Source organism: Balaenoptera musculus, chromosome 1 (assembly GCF_009873245.2).
Source record: "Balaenoptera musculus isolate JJ_BM4_2016_0621 chromosome 1, mBalMus1.pri.v3, whole genome shotgun sequence".
Taxonomy (NCBI): Eukaryota; Metazoa; Chordata; class Mammalia; order Artiodactyla; family Balaenopteridae; genus Balaenoptera; species Balaenoptera musculus.
In genome coordinates this window covers 55,614,578-55,635,235 of record NC_045785.1, presented here as the reverse complement: position 1 = coordinate 55,635,235, position 20,658 = coordinate 55,614,578, and the positions used below count along the sequence as shown (strand labels likewise).

Below are 20,658 nucleotides of genomic sequence, written 5' to 3'. Positions count from 1 at the left end.
TATAAGCAGATGGGATAGAGCTAGTGAACAACAAGTGAAAATAAGTAGAAAGGTGAGGATGAAGATCCTTGAGGATAGGGGACATGGGCATGAGCCCCTGCTTTGGCAGGAGGAAGCACAGCCCTCCCTCCGAGAGAACAAGGATCTTTGTTTTGTTCACTGATGAATCCTAAACATCTCTAACATACCTAGCATGCAGAGGATACCCAAAAAGTATTTAAGGAATGAATGCTATTTAAGAGAAAAAATGGGGGCACTTTTGCTGGGGGAGTTTGAGAAAAGTTGAATGAATGAGTCCAGCACATGGCCTTTATATTTCTATAAAGTAGGAGCCACGATCATCGGATAGAAAGAAAGACAAAGACAGGAAAAGAGTGAAGATTTGAGAGAGTCACTGTAGAAAATGGAAAAGAGTGGCTGATGAGAGATAGCTAGTTTTGCTGGGGGATCAGCTATAAACAAATGCCAGACATTTGTAAGGCCACCAAGCCACCTAGTTGTTTCTTTTTCTCCAAGAGGACATAGTGTGCCGCCTGCAAAAGTGGGTGACTAGATGTATTCAGAATTGGAAACTCAGCAACTGTGCCATGTGCGCAAAAATGAGGCGCCACCTCCCACTACTTCTACTATGGATACTTATGAACACTGAAAAAGGGGGCACCCTGCACTCAAAACTTACAGAACAGGAACTCAAACATTTACTGAATAAATGCAATTTCCTCAAAATTTTTTCTTGAGATGAATACACGTTACGAAACAGTTTCTTTTTTTTTTTTATTAGCCAGTTTCTTCTTTTGTATTGACTCCTGGCTTGATTTGGCAGAGGTACCATTTAGCCAGTCAAAAAAAAAAAAAGAAGGGTATCTTTACATAATAAAAATATAATGAAGGTCCAATCAATGATTGACTAGTTTGGATAGATTAAAATACTACTTTAATTTTTTTATATCCTACAAAAAGAACAAACTTACCACGCGTTGAGCTGCTATCAATGCCGCTAATGTACTTCGCCCTGGTGCTCCCGGGGCACAGAAGGAAACTTGAACTTTGCTTCCGTTGATGGTCATACCATCAGCTGCTTGTTGAACCTCTTCAGCGTGCTCTGCAGTGCTATATTCAACCACCGCAAAGCCACCAACATAACTACCTTCATCCTGTGCAAGCTGATGTGATACGTTTATTAAAAAGGGCATTCTAATATTTAGCTAGAAATACTTACTTACAAGTATATCATCTACAAATTCAAGGACAAATGTCTCAGAGCACGATACTGGTGAAAATAATGTATTCTTTCCTTCTGAAAATAAAAGTTTACTAGTTGGGTAGATGCAGTCCTTCTAGAAGATGGGAAAAGTAAGATTCTGTCAGGTTTCTTTTTACTTCTTTGAATCTCTGATTTATTTTAAAAGTCAATGTTCAAATGATAATAGTCCCTATATATTAAGATATATATATAACTGATAATTTGTAGAAAAATATGGAACACAATAATTAAAACTTTCTTTAAAATAAATTCACCAGATACATAGATGATGAAACATGCTGAACAATTACTGGATAATATATATCTATGTAAAATAACATTTGCATTATCAAGAGTAGAAAGGTAGAAGGAACCACATTCAAAGTTTATTTCAATATTTTAGGCAGATCCCAGGAATTTGGTCAAGTATACCAAAGCAAACCTTATTTAGGAAAACTGTGCCCCAGGTCTGTTTAAAATACCATATGCAGGACACAACCTTTTTCTGAATGTGCCCTAAATAAACTCCTGCAATGCAGAACTCAATTTATTTCCAGTCACCCACCTGTTAAGAGTGTAAAAGAAGATACTAAAGTCCTGGATCTGTAAAGACTGGTACAAAGAGCAAAAGTAAGAACAAAATAAGACACTGAAAAGCTTCTAAGTGTAGAACATGTCTGAATCATCTTAAATACACTGATGCTATAAAGTGATAAATGTGAAAACATTCAGCTTGGTATGTCTTTGAGAAGACACATCTGCAATACTTCTATTTGAATTTGGCATCCCATAAATTGATACTACCATTAAATCATTTTTCAGTCCTTTTTAGTTTCTTTTCTTATTTTTGAAGCTTTTTGTGTAGTAGACCGAATTTCTATTTTTTCTTCACATTCTTCCTTCCTTTTAAAACTGTCCTCAAATATTTTTTTCCTCCATAAAACTTCTTCCATTCACATGGGAGAAAGGAAAATATCTACCTCTTCCAAACATTTCTCGTACAACCTCATTCCTTTTAACCAAACCAAATCTTAAAATCAGATTTGTAAAAGCCGTTAGTTCCTCTGGTCCCTTCTGACAACGAGGTAAGAAGACTGTGTCTTCCATACAGTCTATGTCAACCTACCAAGCGAGAGAGCCTGAGTTTAACAGATCTACTGATAAAGGCATTGTAAAGTGCCTTTATTAACCTTTTGAAAACTTCTAAAATATTTTTATTATTCCTGGTTCATTATAACCTTCATGCCAAATAAATTACACTATCATTTTAAGTCTTTCAAAAGACAAAGTCATTTTAATTCCATAGCGTCAGCAGTTTTAAAGAAGAATATTTCCATTCAGTATGAGAGCCATTTAAATATGTAATGGCCTGACTTGTGATCTAGTGAATTTTCCATTATTTTGAAACATTTTAACAGAAGCTAAATGATCACTCACAATTATTGTAACGTTTTATTTTTTTACCAGATGGAAAGCTAGACTAGATAACCTCTCAGTCGTATACAGTATATATTTTTGCCTATTCAGTAGAATATATTTAATTTTATTCAAAGTGCTTGAAAATTCTTACCAGTGTTGTCAGTTTTCAGGATCTTCTCTAAATGTCTCACTTACCATGACCCCATTAAGATAGAATAATGCATTCTTTTTACACCTCATAACACTATTCTATTTTCCATCGTATCACTCTTCAGACAGGATTTACAATTATTTACTTACTTGTCAGTCTCTTTCACAAACTTGTGCGGTATTAAGAGAGTATCTTTCTATCTCTATATTTCTGACATTTAGCAATATAGTGTCTGGCACTGAGAAGGTGATAAACAAAATGTGGGTGGATAAAGGGATCAATGCATGAATGGTTCAAGAATGAATGGAATGAGAAGGTGGATGTGTTAAGTGATGGGTTTGCTAAGACATACTTAATTATATAAAGACAATATAGTTTGGCCCATCAACAAAAGGGATTGATTTAAAATTTACCATCATATGAATTGGGAGATTGGGATTGACACATATACACTAATATGTATAAAATGGATAACTAATAAGAACCTGCTGTATAAAAAAATAAATAAAATTCAAAAATTCAAAAAAAATACAAAAATAAATAAATAAAATTTACCATCATATTAAAGTGTTCATTACAGACTCAATTAGAATTAGATTATCCATTGTGATATTTACGTAGGTATAATAAATACGTGAGTGCATGCAGATACATACGCAGATATTTCAAAATATTTCCAATGATGCCTTAAAAATACATACCTGGCAAAACACAGGTTTATGGATACTGGAAAAAAACTGCAGCAGCTCCGCTGAATCCCTGTAGTCACTAGGGAGTTTATCTATACAAAGGCACTTAGAATGAATGAGCTCTGTGGCCAAGAGATTAACATCCATCCACTGTGCAAAGAGAGCTGATGCTCCCAACTGTTTACCCAATAGCTCCAATCTAGCCTTTGCAGCAAAGTCCTTTTTCATGTATTCCACAAATCCATAGCCTTTGGAATGGCCAGTAACTTCACTGTAGACCAGAAAGCATCTCTCGACATTTCCGTAAGCACGAACAAGTTCTTCAAACTCTTCTAACGTAAAAGAAGCGGGCAAGTTGGTAACACATAGCAAAGCATCTGTTGGCTGGAGCTGGACTATTAAGTCTTTTCCTCGAAACGAATATTGATGAAACATCTGAATTGCATTCTGGGCTTGTTCTCCATTCAATAAGGTAACAAAAGCTGGAAGAAGATAAAATGAACGAGAGTTTTCTGAGCCAGTGTTTTCAAGCTTTTCTGACCACGACCCACGGTAAGGAAATACATTTTATACCTGTGCCTCAGTACATACATACATACATACATATATTTCCAAAACAAAAGTATCAGGAGGTAATACTCCTATCATGTGCAATGCACTCTGATATTTTCTATTCTATTTCATTATTTTTAAATGCTGACACCCTCACTTAACTAATTTCATGACCAGTAACTCAAAAAGTATACAAATTATATTAGGAGCTCCACTCTAAGACACCACAATATTCGGGGGTGGGGGGGTGTGGTAATCTTTTCAAACTACATACAGACTTGGTATTTTTCCTCAGTTAACACGTGATGCAAAAGTTTATGAACTTTTGTTTCTTCTCAGAGAGTTCTAAAAGACCCTATTTGATAACAAGAACCTAAAAAACAAAGGCATAGCAAAAAGACACCAAAATGCCCAGAGGAAGCCAATTCTCCAATTCAAGTATATGTTTCCTTAAAATAAAATTAATTACATTGGAACAACACACACATACACACAATTTGGTATGCTTTTTGGATGAACAATATGGTATGAAAAGATCACAGGAGTATTATGATATTGACAAGTAGCTTAACTTTGAATCTTTGGTAAAACAAACCCCCCAAAAATTAAAAAATCTGTCCTGTCTACCTAATGAAGTTGTTCCAGCATTAAGCAACAAATACACATGACAATTTGCAAAATCTAAAACATGATACAAATATACAGTTCTAAATCAATGAAATATCACACGGACATGCGTATCTGATAAGATTTTTGAGCAATATTATAAGAAAAATTTAAAACCCCAAATAAAAGAAACAACACAGGGCAAACCACAAACTACAAACACACTGCTCTCTCAACCTTCCTACCTCTCCCTCTTCTCTCCCTCTCTGGGACACACAGTGGAGCAGCTCCATACGAGCATCTAACTTACCCAAATTCAATGATAACAACACGGCAAATATGTGCAAAGCAAGAGAGAACGAAGAATTTAAACAGTGTGGACAATCCTGCCCATCATTTCACTCAAACTGCTCTTCCCTCAGCTGGTCTTAGTGCCCACGCAGCTCTTAGGCTGAGCATCTCACCACACTTTAACACTTAAAGAAACTCATTTTTCATTTAACATGATCTCCACATACAAGGAAACTACTTACAAAGGAATAGCTAACTCTTCCAACACTAGGGGAGAAAAATGGCTTTGCTGCACTTATTGAGAGACTATCTCTTGGTTTCCAATAACCCCTTTTAAAGAACTTGAGTTATTTTGATTTTATGCCTTCCTTCCCTTATGCTGACACAGAATACCATTTAATGATATTTTGCTAAAACCAGCAAACAAGCCAACAACAATTTGTAAATACTGGTTATGTTCCTATACCAGCTCATAAGCTCATCAGTTCACATTTGATTTGAATTCTCTGGGTATTTGAAACTGTTAACCATTCCCTTCCTTAACTTCCTTGATAAAGTCCTTCCTGATTTTCTTCATACCTGTCCAAGCGCTCCTTCTTCCATTTCCTTTGCTAGATTTTTCTCCACTCACACCACTCACACCTGTAAGGTGGTAATCTTTTTTTTTATTTTTTATTGGGGTATAGTTGTTTTACAATGTTGTGTTAGTCTCTACTGTACAGTGAAGTGGAGTTCCCTGTGTTATACAGCAGGTTCTTATTAGTTATCTATTTTATACATATTAGTGTATATATGTCAATCCCAATCTCCCAATTCATCCCACCTTACCCCCCCCCCCACTTTCCCTCCTTGGTGTCCATACGTTTGTTCTCTACATCTGTGTCTCTATTTCTGCCCTGCAAACTGGTTCATCTGTACCATTTTTCTAGATTCCACATATATGCGTTAATATACGACACTTGTTTTTCTCTTTCTGACTTACTTCACTCTGTATGACAGTCTCTAGGTCCATCCACGTCTCTACAAATGACCCAGTTTCGTTCCTTTTTATGGCTGAGTACTATTCCATTGTATACATGTATGTAAGGTGGTAATCCTTAAGGTTGCTTCTTGGCAGAGTCACACACAGTGACAGCCATATGACTGTACCCAGCAGCCCTGAGCCATCAACCTCTCTTCTCTATGCCCTCTTCCCCTGGGCACTCATGTCCATGCCCATTTATTCAGTGTCATGTACCAGGTACTGTGTTGGGCACTGGAAAGGAGTTGGTGAACAAAACAAATAAGATCCCTTTCAACAAGGACCTCACAATCCAATAGAGGATGATAGAGATTTGACAGAGAGTTACAAGTGTAATGTTATCAAAGAGGAAGTATGAGGGCTATGGAAGCAATTAAGCAGAGCAAAATGGCTAGTCTGGGGGCTCGTAGAAAGCCTCCTATACCCCGTTAACTCTTAAATCTATGTTTCTAGTCCTCAGTTCCACATATATCCACGTACTGATTCACACATGACCAAACATAACTCACGATCTTCATCCTCTCCCTGTCATTCCCCTAAAATCCCAACATTGTTCAGCTTCCTTTATTCTCTATTTCAGTTGCTAGCATCACAACTCACAAATCAGAAACCTGGGAGTCACCCTAGACCCTGTCTCCTTTAACTCCCACATAAAAGGAATCCTCAAATTCTACCCTCCAAATAGGTCTTGAATCCATCCTCTTTTCTTCATTCTTCTAGCTTTTCCTCTTTTTCCACAATGACAATAAAGCGATCTCTCAAAAACAAAAGTTTAATTGTGTCTGTTTACTGCCTAAAATGCAATCATTTGGTATCACTGATAAAGCCAAGCCTCAGCACAGTTATCATGTCCTACCAGGCCACTTTTTTTTTTTTTTTTTTTTTTTTTTACCATGATCAAGTTTGGTTTATTTCAGGAATGCAAAATTAGTTTTATTTTAAAATAGCAATCAAGGGTATATGGGGACACGTGCGCACACACAGCCGATTCACCCTGTCACACAGCAGAAACCAACACAACACTGCAAAGCAACCACATTCCAACAACGATGTAAAAATAAATGAATAAATAAAATAGCAATCAATATAAGTTGCCACATTACCAGCACAGAAAAGAAAAATCACAGAGTATCTTAGTAGATGCAAGAAAAGATATCTGATAAAATTCAAAGTCCATGCAGGATAAAAATTCTTGGCAATCAGTGGAAAAGAAGGAAACATCCTTTATCTGTTAAAGAATGTCTATATGGAACCTACATCAAAATTAACGGTGAAAGCCAAAACCATTTACTTTGAGATAGGGAATAAGGTAAGGGTTCTTGTCTCACTAGTTTTATTAACATGGAATGAAGGCCTTTGCCAGTGCAGTAGGACAAATGCAAGAAGTAAAAGACACAAGGGTTAAGAGGAGAGAAATAAAGCCTGTGTGAAAGATATGTTTGAGTGTGTAAAAAATTCAAACGAACCCACCAACAAACAATTAGAATATGTAAGTTTAACCAGGTTGCCTACCAGGCCCTTTTGATCTGACGCCAGCCTCATTAACTGCCATACTTCCCTTCCCCACCACATATCTTTATTCTCCAACGACACTGAGTTGTTTGTAGCTCCCTAGACAGCAACTTGTTTCAAGCATCTATATGTTACACATGTAATTCCCCTGCCTACGAGATCTCCCCCAATATCTTCAGCCACTCAAACCTTTTAGTTGGCTTTCAAATCCAGCCCAGGGGTTAATGCACCAGGATCTCCACGAAGCATCCCCTGATGTTCTCTTCCAGTTAGAGTTAACCCTTGTTTTATTATACCTCTGTATTTTGAACATTGAGTGGATTATTGCACACATCACACTTTATTATAATCTATTTGTTTAGATGCCTGCTATCCTATCAACTGTGAGCTCCCTAAATTGCTAATGAATATATCTCCATCAGCTACCATAGTGTCAGGCACACAGCAGAGGATCTGTAAGTGTCAACTGAATGGATGAATGTATACATGCATAGATTACCTAGTACATTTTAAAACTGACAACTTCTTATTTTCCTTCCCTTAGGTATCTGCATTTGCTCAACCCAAATAAGACAAATGAAGCAAATTTAAAAGTCCAGGCAGTAGGAAAAAGAGGTCATTGATTCTCTTCTATAGCTTCTTCCATTTCTTTTCAAGGCCATAAATTCTCTTAAAAAAAAAAGTCCAATTTTCTCACATTGACTCTGTGGAAGTGAAAGATGTCACTCTACAGAGAAAAGGCTATAAGGGATTTGGAGATTAGTTCTGTTTCCATTTTCCTACCAAAATTTTAATATTCGACGATTGGTCCCAATCCTTTCACAAGTCATAATTTTATTTATCCTTTTGCCATTGCTTGCTCCACTAGTTAATTTATTATTGGGACAAATTTGATGGCAAGCATGCAAAAACTTTTTTCCCTAATGTATCCTATTTTAATACAATTATTTCTTCTTATCTATAACAGAGAGCTCTGGTTTTAAGGTCACAGTTTATAACTGTAGCCATCCTTTATTAATCTATTTATTATTATCTGTTTCTTCAAACACCACCATAGCTCCTGAAATCCAAGGCAATGTCATTTAATACAATTACTGAGTTTCTTCGTTGTATTATTCTAGTGGGTGATTTTGGCTTTGTAGTATACATCTTTAACTTAACAGTTACCATGAAGTGATACTGGTCTCTTTGTGTATAATCTAAAAACTTTACAACAGTATACTTCCATTCCTCCCCTCCCAACCTTTGTATTTTTGCCATGCATTTTATTCCTACATGTGTTATAACCTCTACAATATAGTGTTATTATTTTCACTTAAAACAATTATCTTTTAAAGAGATCTGAATATTAATAAAACAGTCTTTACACACATAAAGACAACATCTGGTATTCTTCATTTTTTTGTGTAGATCCAGATTCCCATCCAGCATCATTTTCTCCATGCTTTATTAAAGGACTTCTTTAAATACTTCTTATAATGCAGGTCTGATGGTGATGAATTCTTTCAGCTTTTATATGATTGAAAAACATCTTTCTTCACGCTGATTTTTAAAGGATATTTTTGGTGGGTAAATAATTCTGTGGGATTTTTTGAGGTATAAATGACACATAACATTATATTAGTTTCAGGCGTACAATTAATAATCCAGTATTTGTATATACTGTGAAATAATCAATGCAATAATTCTAGTTAACATCCATCACTATACATAGTTACAAAAATTTGTTGGGGGGGTGCGGATAAGAACTTTTAAGATCTACTTTCTTCACAACTTTCAAATACGCACTATAGTATTATTAACTATAGCAACCACACTGGGAACTTCCCTGGTGGTTCAGTGGATAAGACTCTGTGCTCCCAATGCAGGGGGACCAGGTTTGATCCCTGGTCAGGGAACTAGATCCCACATGCATGCCGTAACTAAGAGCCCGCATGCTGCAACTAAGAGCCCGCATGCCGGAACTAAGAGCCCGCATGCCGCAACTAAAGATCCCACATGCGGCAGTGAAGATCCTGTGTGCCGCAACTAAGACCCGGTATGGTCAAATCAAACAAACAAACAAACTATAGTAACCATGCTATACATTACATCCCCATGACTTAATTATTTTATATGGAAATTTATACCTTATGACTCCCTTCACCCATTTCGCCAACCCCTATCCCTAGCCTCTGGCAACCACCAATTGTTCTCTGTATCTATGAGCTCGTGTTTTTTGTTTTTTGGTTTTTTTAGATTTCACCTATAAGTGAGGTCCTACAGTATTTGTCTTTCTCTGTCTGACTTATTTCACTTAGCATAATACTCTCAAGGCCCATTCATCTTGTCACAAATGGCAAGATTTCATTCTTTTTTAAGGCTAAATAATATTCCATTGTCTATATACACCACATCTTCCTTATCCATTCATCCATCAGTAATCACTTAGGTTGTTTCCATGTCTTGACTATGGTAAATAATACTGCAATGAGCATGGGGGTGCATATATCTTTTTGAGTTACTGTTTTCGTTTTCTTCAGGTTAATAGCCCAAAGTGGAATTGCTGGACAAATGGCAGTTCCATTTTTAATTTTCTGAGTGATCTCCATACTGTTTTCCAGTGGTTGCACCAATTTCCATTCCCACAAACAATGCACAAGAGTTTCCTTTTCTCCACATCCTCTCCAGCACTAAGTTCTTGTTGTCTTGATAATAGCTATTCTAACAGGTGTGAGGTGATATATAATTGTGGTTTTGATTTGCATTTCCCTGATGATTAGTGATACTGAACACCTCTCCATGTATCTGTTGGCCATCTATATGCCTAATCTGGAAAAATGTCTATTCAGATCCTCTGCCAGGTTTTTAATCAGATTGTTTGTTCTTTTGCTATTGAGTTGTATGAGTTCTTTATATATTATGGATATTAGCCTCTTATCAGATATATGATTTGCAAATATTTTCTCCAATTAAGTAGGTTACCTTTTCATTTTAATGGTTTTCTTTGCTGTGCAGAAGCTTTTTAGTTTGATGGAGTCCCACCTGTATATTTTTACTTTTGTCGCCTTTGCTTTAGTGTCAAATCCAAAAAATCATCACCAAGACTGATATGAAGAAGATTACTGCCTATGTTTTCTTCTAGGAGTTTTATGATTTCAGGTCTTACATTCAAGTCTTTAATCCATTCTGGGTTTATTTTTGTATATGGTGTAAGATAGTGGTGCAATTTCATTCCTTTGCCTGTGGCTGTCCAGTTTTTCCAACACCAATATTGAAGAGACTATCCTTTTCCCATTGTATATTCTCGACTCCTTTGTCCTAAACTAATTGACCATGTATGTGGTGGTTTATTTCTGGGCTCTCTATTCTTTTCCATTGATCTATGTGTCTGTTTTCATGCCAATACCATACTGATTACTATAGCTTTATATTACAGTCTGAAATCAGGGAGTGTGATGTCCCCAGTTTTGTTCTTCTTTCTCAAGACTGCTTGGGTTATTCAGGGTATTTTGTGGTTTCATACAAATTTAAGGATTATTCTATTTCTGTGAAAAATGCCAATGGAATGTTTGATGGGATTGCACTGAATCTGTAGATTGCTTTCAGTAGTGTGGACATTTTAACAATATTAATTCTTCCAACCCATGACCATGGAATACCTTCCATTTGTCTTCAATTCCTTTCATTAATGTCTTAATAATTTTATGGTGATCTTTTTTTCCTTTCAGCAAAGAAAGAAAAGGTGTTGCCCCATGGTCTTCTCATTTGCACTGTTTCCAATAAATATGCATCATCGTTATCTTTTTCCATCTAAATAATATGCCCTTTTTTGGGGGGCACTGTTTTTAAGATTTTTCTCTTTATTACTAATTGCAAACAATTTGATTACAAATGTACCTTATTGTAGTTTTTGTCGTGTTTTTGTGCTTGAGGTTGGTTAAACTTTGGGGATCTCTGGGTTTAGAGTTTTCATCAAATTTGGAAAAATTTCAGCCATTAATTCTTTAAATATTTTTACTGTACTACTTGCTCTCTCTTACAGAGACTCCATTACTCCAACATTAGGACTCTTGAAGTTGGCCCAAAGTTGACTGATACTCTGTTCATGTTTTATAGTCTTTTTTTCCTCTGCTTCATTTTGGTTGTTTCCATGTATTCACAATCACTAATCTGTTCCTCTACAATGTCTACTCTGCTAGTTAATCCCATCCACCCATCCCATTTTTCATCCTGGACATTGTAGTTTTCACCTCTAAAAGTGTGAGTTAAGTATATTTTAATATCTTCCATCCTCTATTTAATATGTTCAATTTTTACTATAAATTCTTGTATATATGAAACAGTTATAAAAACTGTTTTAATGTCCATTTTCATTAATTCATCTGCTTCAATTCCAGGTCAGTTTTGATTGATTGGTTTTTCTCCTCATTATGGGTTGTATTTTCCTGCTTCTTTGCTGTACCTGGTAATTTTTAATTGGATACCAGACATTGTAAATTTTTACCTTGCTGGGTACTGGATTTTTTTTGTATTCATATAAATATCCTTGAGTTTTGTTCTAGGTTGTGGTTATCAGGAACAAGCTTGATCCTTTCTGGTCTTGTTTTTAAATTTTTAGCATCGTTAATCTAAAGTCAATTTTCTCCACTCTTGAGACAAAACACTTCTGAATACTCCTTCTAATCAACCACCAATTATGCTGTCTACCATCCTCACTGGTAGCAACAGCACCATTCCCAGCTGTAAAGCCTTTGTCAATATTTATAACATTGAAGTTGTACATAACCTACAAACCCAGTAATTCACTTGTGGAGAAACAGTTGCAATGAATACTAGAAGTAAAAGCATATTCATTGCAGCATTATTTAAAATGCTGGAAAAGTTAAAGCTTCCTAAATGCCTATCAGTAATGAATAGATTTATCAATGGTAATAAACTGACAGGACAGAATAATATGTAGTAGTTTAAATCGATGAATTAGAGCTATATGTATCAATGTGGAAAGATTCAAAAAACAAAATAGAGGTTAAAAAAAAAAAGCAAGTTGCTAAATGAAAACTACAGTAGAATACCATTTACATTTAGTTTTTAAAAACACCAAGTACAACACTGTTAACTTTACATATAGTAAAATTTCAGGCATTAGATGGGATGCCTTGGCAAGAAACAGCTTCACAATTTCAATGGCTTAACAAAGGGTTTTTTTTTTCCTTGTTGCTTTTCATGCTGCATATCCCATGCTGAAAGGAAGGAAGGAAGGAAGGAAGGAAGGAAGGAAGGAAGGAAGGAAGGAAGGAAGAAAGGAAGGAGGCTTTGCTCATTATAGTCACTCTGGGACTATGTTTAAAGAGGGTCTACAACCTTCCTCAATCACTTTAGCAAGTGGAGGGGTGAGCAGTGAATCACATGCTAGCTCTGAAATCTTCCACGTGGAGGGGATACACGCCATTTCCACTGCACTTCATTCATCGAAAAGCAAATCACATGTCCATTGGTAACTTCAAGGAGGCACAAGGAAGCACTGTCTTACCTCATGACCAGAAGAAAAAGAAAAAAAATCTGTGAACAGCTCTAATGATTACCACAATCATTAGAGGGAGGGAGGGAATGGAATCAGAGAGGGGGTAGGAACTTGATTTCATCTTTAACTATAATGTCTTTTTTACAATTTTTTTATAAGTCAGAAAAAATAAATGCAGAATTCCTGACCATACCATCAGAGGTATTCATTCAGTAGTACTACATTAGCGCTCTAGCATCTATATAATATCTTTAAAGACAAAAAAAACCTTAAAAAAACTTTTTAAATTGAAGTATAATTGACATATAACATTATATTAGTTTCAAGTGTACAACATAATGATTTTTTTTTGTTGGCCAAGCCACATGACATGTGGGATCTTAGTTCCCCGAACAGGGATTGAACCCACACCCCCTGCAGTGGAAGCATGGAGTCTTAACCACTGGACTGCTGGGGAAGTCTCCCATAATGATTTGATATTCTTATATATTGTGAAATAGTCACCACAGTAATTCTAGTTAACATCTGCCACCATACATAGTTAAAACTTTTTTTCTTGGGATAAGAACTTTCAAGATCTACTCTCTCAGCAACTTTCAAATATGCAACACAGTATTATTAACTGTGACAAACAGTCACCATCCTTATATATTACATCCCCAGTACTTCTTTATTTTATAACTGGAAGTTTGTACTCTTTGACTTCCTTCACCCATTTCATCCACCCTTACAAAAAACATTTTAAAAGCATAAAATACTTCAATAAAACATTTGCTAATTTGGGAGTCAGTATATATATAATGGTTATATCATCCTCCATACATTTCCTTATTTTTTTAGCATCTCAAAGAGAGGTTTTTTACATATCATATGTACACAAAGAAAATAATCTAGTTTAGGCTTTTAATCTCACAGATATAAAACTAATGTGCAGAAAAATTAAACGATTTTCCCAATTTGTATAACTAAAGGTCAAATCACATAATTTACTCACTAAGTCCATTAATATATTATTAAAACTGAAGGATACTTAACATATAAAAAACACTCATTAAAATGTTACAACATATAACATTAGAACATTCATTATAAAAATTCATAAAGCTGTAGTAATATTATATTATTTATTTATATTTTAAAAAACCAATGCAAATTCATTTTTTTGCCTAATTGTTTATTGAGTTATAGTTGATTTACAATATTATATTAGTTTCTGGTGTATATCATAGTGATTCAAATGTTTATAGATTATAAACAGGTCTATCCATGTGTTGCAAAAGGCAAAATTTCATTCTTTTTTTTATGGCTGAGTGGTATTCCATTCTATATATGTACCACTTCTTCTTTATCCATTCATCTGTTGATGGACACTTAGGTTGCTTCTATATCTTGGCTATTGTAAATAGCTGCTATGAACATTGGGGTGTGCATGTATCTTTTTGAATTAGTGTTTTCACTTTCTTTAGATATTTACTCGGGAATGGAGTGGAGTTGCTGATCATATGGTAGTTCCATTTTTAGTTTTATGAGGAACCTCTGTACTATTTTCCATAGTTGCTGCACCAATTTACATTCTCATCAATAGTGCACAAGAGTCCCTTTCTCCACATTCTTGACAACATTTGTTATTTGTGCTCTTTTTGATAATAGTCATACTGACAAGTGTGAGGTGATATTTCATTGTGGGTTTGATTTGTAGTTCTCTGATGATTAGTGATGTTGAGCATCTTTTCACGGGGCTTGATGGCCACCTGTATGTCTCCCTTGTAAAAATGTCTATTCAGGTCTTCTGCCCATTTTAGTTGGGTTATTTGGTCTTTTGACATTGAGCTGTATGAGCTGTTCATATATTTTGAATATTAATCACTTATCAGTCAAATCCTTTGCAAATATTTTCTCCCATTCAGTAGGTTGTCTTTTCATTTTGTCAGTGGTTTCCTCCTCTATGCAAAAGCTTTTAAGTTTAATTAGGTCCCATTTGTTTATTTTTGCTTTTGTTTCCTTTGCTTTAGGAGGGATATCCAAAAATATATTGCTACAATTTATGTCAACGAGTGTTCTGCCTATGTTTTCTGCTAGGATTTTATGGTTTGCTGTCTTACATTTAGGTCTTTAATCCATTTTGAGTTTAGTTTTGTGTATGGTATGAGAAAATGTTCTAATTTCATTCTTTTACAAGAGCTGTCCAGTTTTCTCAGCATCATTTCTTGAACAGACTGTCTTTCCCCCATTGCATATTCTTGCCTCCTTTGTCTTGGATTAATTGACCATAAATGTCTGGGCTTACTTCTGGGCTTTCTATTCTGTTCCACTGATCTATGTTTTTGTGCCAGTACCATACTGTTTTGATTACTGTAGCTTTGTAGTATAGTCTGAAGTCAGGGAGCATGATACCTCCAGATCTGTTCTTCTTTCTCAAGATTGCTTTGGCTATTTGGGGTCTTTTGAGTTTTCATACAAATTTTAGAATTATTTGTTCTACTTCGGTGACTAATCCTATTGGTACTTTGATATGATGGCATTAGATATGTAGATTGCCTTGGGTAATATGGTCATTTTAGCAATATTACTTCTTCCAATTCATGAGCACTGTATATCTTTCCATCTATTTGCGTCATCTTCAATTTCTTTCATCAGTGTCTTAGAGTTTTCCGAGTACACAGTAAATCTCCTTAGATTTATTCCTAGGTTTGTTTTTTTTGTTTGTTTTTGGTTTTTTGATGTTATGGTAAATGGACCGTTTTCTTAATTTCTGATAGTTCATTGTTAGTGTATAGAAATGCAACATATTTCAGCATATTAATGTTGTATTTTGCAACTGTACTGAATTCATTGATGAATTTTTGGTGGCATCTTTAGAATTTTCTATGTGTACTGTGTGTCACCTGCAAACAGTGACAGTTTTACTTCTCCCTTTCCAATTTGGATTTCTTTTATTTCTTTTTATTGTTTGACTGCTGTGGCTAGGACATTCAGTTCTATGTTGGATAAAAGTGGCGAGAGTGGGCATCCTTGTCTTGGTCCTGTTCTTAGAGGAAATGTTTTCAGCTTTTCACCATCAAGTATGATGTTAGCTATGGGCTTATCATATGGCCTTTATTATTTTGAGGTTTGTTCCCTCTGTACCTATTTTGTTGAGAATTTTAATCATAAATTGATGTTGAATTTTGTCAAAAGCTTTTTCTGCATATATTGAAATGGTCATGATTTTTATTCTTCAATTTGTTAATATAGTTTATCATATTGATTGATTTGCAGATATTGAACTATCCTTGCGTCCCTGGGATAAGCCCTGCTTGATCATGGCGTATGATCCTTTCAACATATTATTGATTTCAGTTTGCTGATATTTTGTTGAGGATTTTTGCATCTATGTTCATCAGTGATATTGTCCTGTACTTTTCTTTTTTTGTGGTGTATTTGGTTTTGTTATCAGGGTGATGCTGGCCTTGTAGAATGAGTTCAGAAGTACTCCTTCCTGTGCAATTTTTTAGAATAGTTTGAGAAGGATAGGTGTTAACTCTTCTCTAAATGTTTAGTACACATCTGGTGCTGTGAACACATCTGGTGCTGAACTTTTGTTTGCTGGGAGTTTTTTGTTACTGACTCAATTTCAATGCTCTGGTAATTGGTCTGTTCATATTTTCTATTTCTTCCTGGTTCAAACTTGGGAGACTGTGTATTTCTAGGAATTTGTCCATTTCTTCTGGATTGTCCATTCTACTGGCATATAGTTGTTCACAGTAATCTCTTATGATCGTTTGTTATTTCTGTGGTGTTAGTTGTAACTTCTTTGCCATTTCTGATTTTATTGATCTGGGCCCTCTCTTTTTCTTGATGAATCTGGCTAAAGGTTTATCAATTTTGTTTACCTTTTCAAAGAAACAGCTCTTAGTTTCATTGATCATTTCTATTGTTTTCCTAGTCTCTCTATTTCATTTATTTCTGTTCTGATCTTTATGATTTCTCTACTTGTGCTACCTCTAGGTTTTGTTTGTTCTTCTTTTTCTAGTTCATTTAGGTGTAAGGTTAGGTTGTTCAAGAGTTTTCTTGTTCCCTGAGGTAGGCTTGCATCTCAGTAAACCTTCCTCTTAGAATTGCTCTTGCTGCATCCCATAGATTTGGATCATTGTGTTTTCATTTGTCTTCAGGAGTTTTTAAATTTCTTTTTTGATTTCTTCAATGATACAATGGTTGTTCGGCAGCATTTTGTTTAGCCTCCACATATGTGTTTATGTTTTTTTCAATTTTTTGCTTGCAGTTGATTTCTAGTCTCATAGTGTTGTGGTTGGAAAAGATGCTTGATATGATTTCAGTTTTCTTAAATTTACTGAGACTTATTTTTGGCCTAGCATGTGCTCTGTCCTGGAGCATGTTCCATGTGTACTTGAAAAGAATGTATATTTTGCTGTTTGGGGATGAAATGTTCTATATATATCTATTAAGTCCATTTTGTCTAAAGCGTTGTTTAAGACCAGTGTTTCCTTATTGATTTTCTGTCTGGATGATCTGTCCAATGATGTAAGTGAGGGGTTAAAGTCCCCTAGTACTATTGTGTTATTGTAAATTTCTCCCTTTATGTCTGTTAATATTTGCTTTATTACTGCTATATTTTCTTCTTGGACTGATCTCTTGATCATTATGTAATGTCCTTCTTTGTCTCTTGTTACAGTCTTTGACTTAAAGTCTACTTTGTCTGATATAAGTATTGCTACTCCAGCTGTTTTTTGATTTCCATTTACATGGAATACCTTTTTCCATCCCCTCACTTTAAGTCTGTGTGTGTCTTTAGAACTGAAGTGAGTCTCTTGTAGGCAGCCTATGTATAGTTCTTGCTTTTGTATCCATTCACAAGTTCTATGTCTTTTGATTGGAACATTTAGTCCATTTACATTTAAAGTAATTATTGATAGGTATGTACTTATTGCCATTTTGTTAATTGTTTGGGGATTGTTTTTGTAGTTACTTTTTTTTTTAAAATTATTTATTTATTTATGGCTGTGTTGGGTCTTCGTTTCTGTGCGAGGGCTTTCTCCAGTTGCGGCCAGCAGGGGCCACTCTTCATCGCGGTGCGCGGGCCTCTCACTATCGCGGCCTCTCTTGTTGCGGAGCACAGGCTCCAGATGCGCAGGCTCAGTAGTTGTGGCTTACGGGCCTAGTTGCTCCGCGGCATGTGGGATCTTCCCAGACCAGGGCTCGAACCCATGTCCCCTGCATTGGCAGGCAGATTCTCAACCACTGCGCCACCAGGGAAGCCCTGTAGTTACTTTTTTGTTCCTCTCTTCTTTTGTTCTCTTCCCTTGTGATTTGATGACTATCTTTAGTGTTATGTTTAGGTTTCTTTCTCTTTCTTTTGTGTATATCTATTACAGAATTTTGGTTTGTGGCTACCATGAGGTTTTTATGTATAAATCTCTCTATTATTATTTTAATTTGCTGTTTTCTTAATTTCAAACGCATTTTAAAAACCCTGCATTTTACTCCCCTCCCCCCCACTTACTGTTATTGACATCGTATTTTACATCTTTTGGTTTTGTGTGTCCCTTAACTACACATTTCAGATATAAATGATTTTACTACTTTTGTCTTTTAACCTTCCTATTAGCTTTGTACATGGTTGATTTACTATCTTTACTGTATATTTGCCTTTACCAATGAGCTTTTTCCTTTTGCAATTTTCATGTTTCTAGTTGTGCCTTTTCTTTTTTGCTTTATTAAAGAAGTCCCTTTAACATTTCTTGTAAAACCGATTCGGTGGTGCTGAGCTCTTTTAGCTTTTGTTTGTGTGTAAAACTTTCGATCTCTCCATCAAATCTGAATGAAAGCCTTACTGAGTATTTTTGGTTGTAGGTTTTTCACCGCTTTAAATATATCATGCCACTCCCTTCTTGCCTTCAGAGTTTCTAATGAAAAGTCAGCTGAAAGCCTTATGGGGGTTCCCTTCTAAGTAACTTGTTGCTTTTCCCTTGCTGCTTTTTTTATTCTCTTTAACTTTTGCCATTTTAATTACAAAGTGTCTTGGTGTAGTCCTCTTTGAGTTGATCCTGTTTGGGACTGTCTGTGCTTCCTGTACCTGGATGTTTGTTTCCTTCCCCAAGTTAGGGAAGTTTTTCAGCTATTGTGTCTTCAAATATGTTCTCTGCCCCTTTCTCTCTCCTCCTTCTGGGACCCCTAAAATGCGAATGTTAGTATGCGTGATGTTGTCTCTGAGGTATTTTAAACTGTTCTCATTTCTTTTAATTCTTTTTTCTGTTAAGCTTCAGTACTTTCTCCTATTCTGTCTTCCAGCTCACTGATTCATTCCTCTGTATCATTTAATCTATTTTTGATTCCTTCTGGTGTATTTTTCATTTCAGTTATTGTATTCTTCATCTGTTTGGTTCTTCTTTATACTTTCTAACTCTTTCTTAAAAACATCTAACTTCTCACTCTGTTTAACCTTTCTTCTCCTGAGTTCTTTGATCATCTTTACAATCACTACCTTGACTATTTCTCAGGTAGATTGCCTATCTCCTCTTCACTTCTTCTGGAATTTTATCTGTTCCTTCGTTTGGAACATGCTCTTTGGTCACCTCACTTTGCCTAATTTGCTGTTTCTTTTTCTATATATCGGGTAGGTTGGTTACATTTCCTGGCCTTGAAGAAGTGGCCTTTTGTAGGAGACGTCCTATGCATGCCAGCAGTGCACTCTTTTCTGGTCACCAGAGCTATATGCTCTAGGGATGCCCCCTATGTGGGCTGCATGGGTCCTTCTGTTGTGGTGGGCTGACTACTGTGGGAAGTCTGGGAGGCATGGCTACCTGGTCCAGTTGGTTGTCAGGCCCTGCCTTGTGAAGAGGTTGCTGACGGTTGGTTAGTGGGACCATGTCACAAGCTGAGGAGCTGGCTCTCTCATGGGCAGAGATGAGTTCTGGGAGGGGGTGGTCGCAGGAGCAGGGTTCCTGATCTAGTTTTGGTCTGCTGGTAGATGGGGCTGCTTCCTGACATGGCTCTCTGTGGGTTATGGGGTGTCCCAAAGCTGGTGTTGTCCCACTGGCTAGATTCTGGGGCAACTGGCTAAGGAGTCCAAGGCATCTTGCAGCTGATGTTGGCCTGCTGGTGGGCAGGGCTGGGGCCCAGGGTGTCCCAGGGCTAGTACCAGCTCACTAGTAGGCAAAGCTAGGCCGCAGGTTTTCCAGCTGCAGGGCCCTGGGGGGTCCCAAAGCTGGTGTCAGCCCACTGGTGGGTGGTGCCAGATCCTGGGTGCTGAGGGGCCCAAGGTGTCCCAGACCTGGTGTTGGCCTGCTGGTGGGCAGGACCAGGGCCTGAGGGCGCCTGGGGCTGGTATTGTCCTGCTGTTGTGTTGGTTAGATTCTGACAGGGCAGGCTGCAGTGCTGTGGTGGTCCTGAGGCTGGTGTCTGCCCACTGGTGGGAAGGGTTGGGGTCCCGGGGATCCCAGGGCTAGTACCCGCCCACCAGGAGGTAAAGCTGGATTCTGGGGCTTGGCTGGCTAACTGGTAGGCAGAGTTGTGTCCTGGGGTCTCTGGCTGCAGGGTCCGGGGTCCCAGAGCAGGTGTCCGACTGCTGGTGGGTGGGGCTGGGTACCAGGATCTCCAACTGCAGGGCCCTGGGTGTCCTTGAGCTGGTTTTAGCCCACTGGTATGCAGGGCTGGTTCCTGACACAGTTGGCT

At 36.8% G+C, this 20,658-nt stretch overlaps 1 protein-coding gene across 2 annotated transcripts in view; it reads right to left on the bottom strand.

Annotated features, from left to right (window-relative positions):
- The window catches only part of RAVER2 (ribonucleoprotein, PTB binding 2), a 112,339-nt gene that overhangs the window by 70,484 nt on the left and 21,197 nt on the right, over positions 1–20,658 (bottom strand). For both annotated transcript variants that reach the window (XM_036853271.1, XM_036853279.1), the window contains exons 3-4: positions 3,515–3,984; positions 972–1,163 (exon numbers count right to left, since the gene is read on the bottom strand). In XM_036853271.1, coding sequence (XP_036709166.1) covers positions 972–1,163; positions 3,515–3,984 — 662 coding nt within the window. The remainder of the gene's footprint in view (positions 1–971; positions 1,164–3,514; positions 3,985–20,658) is intronic.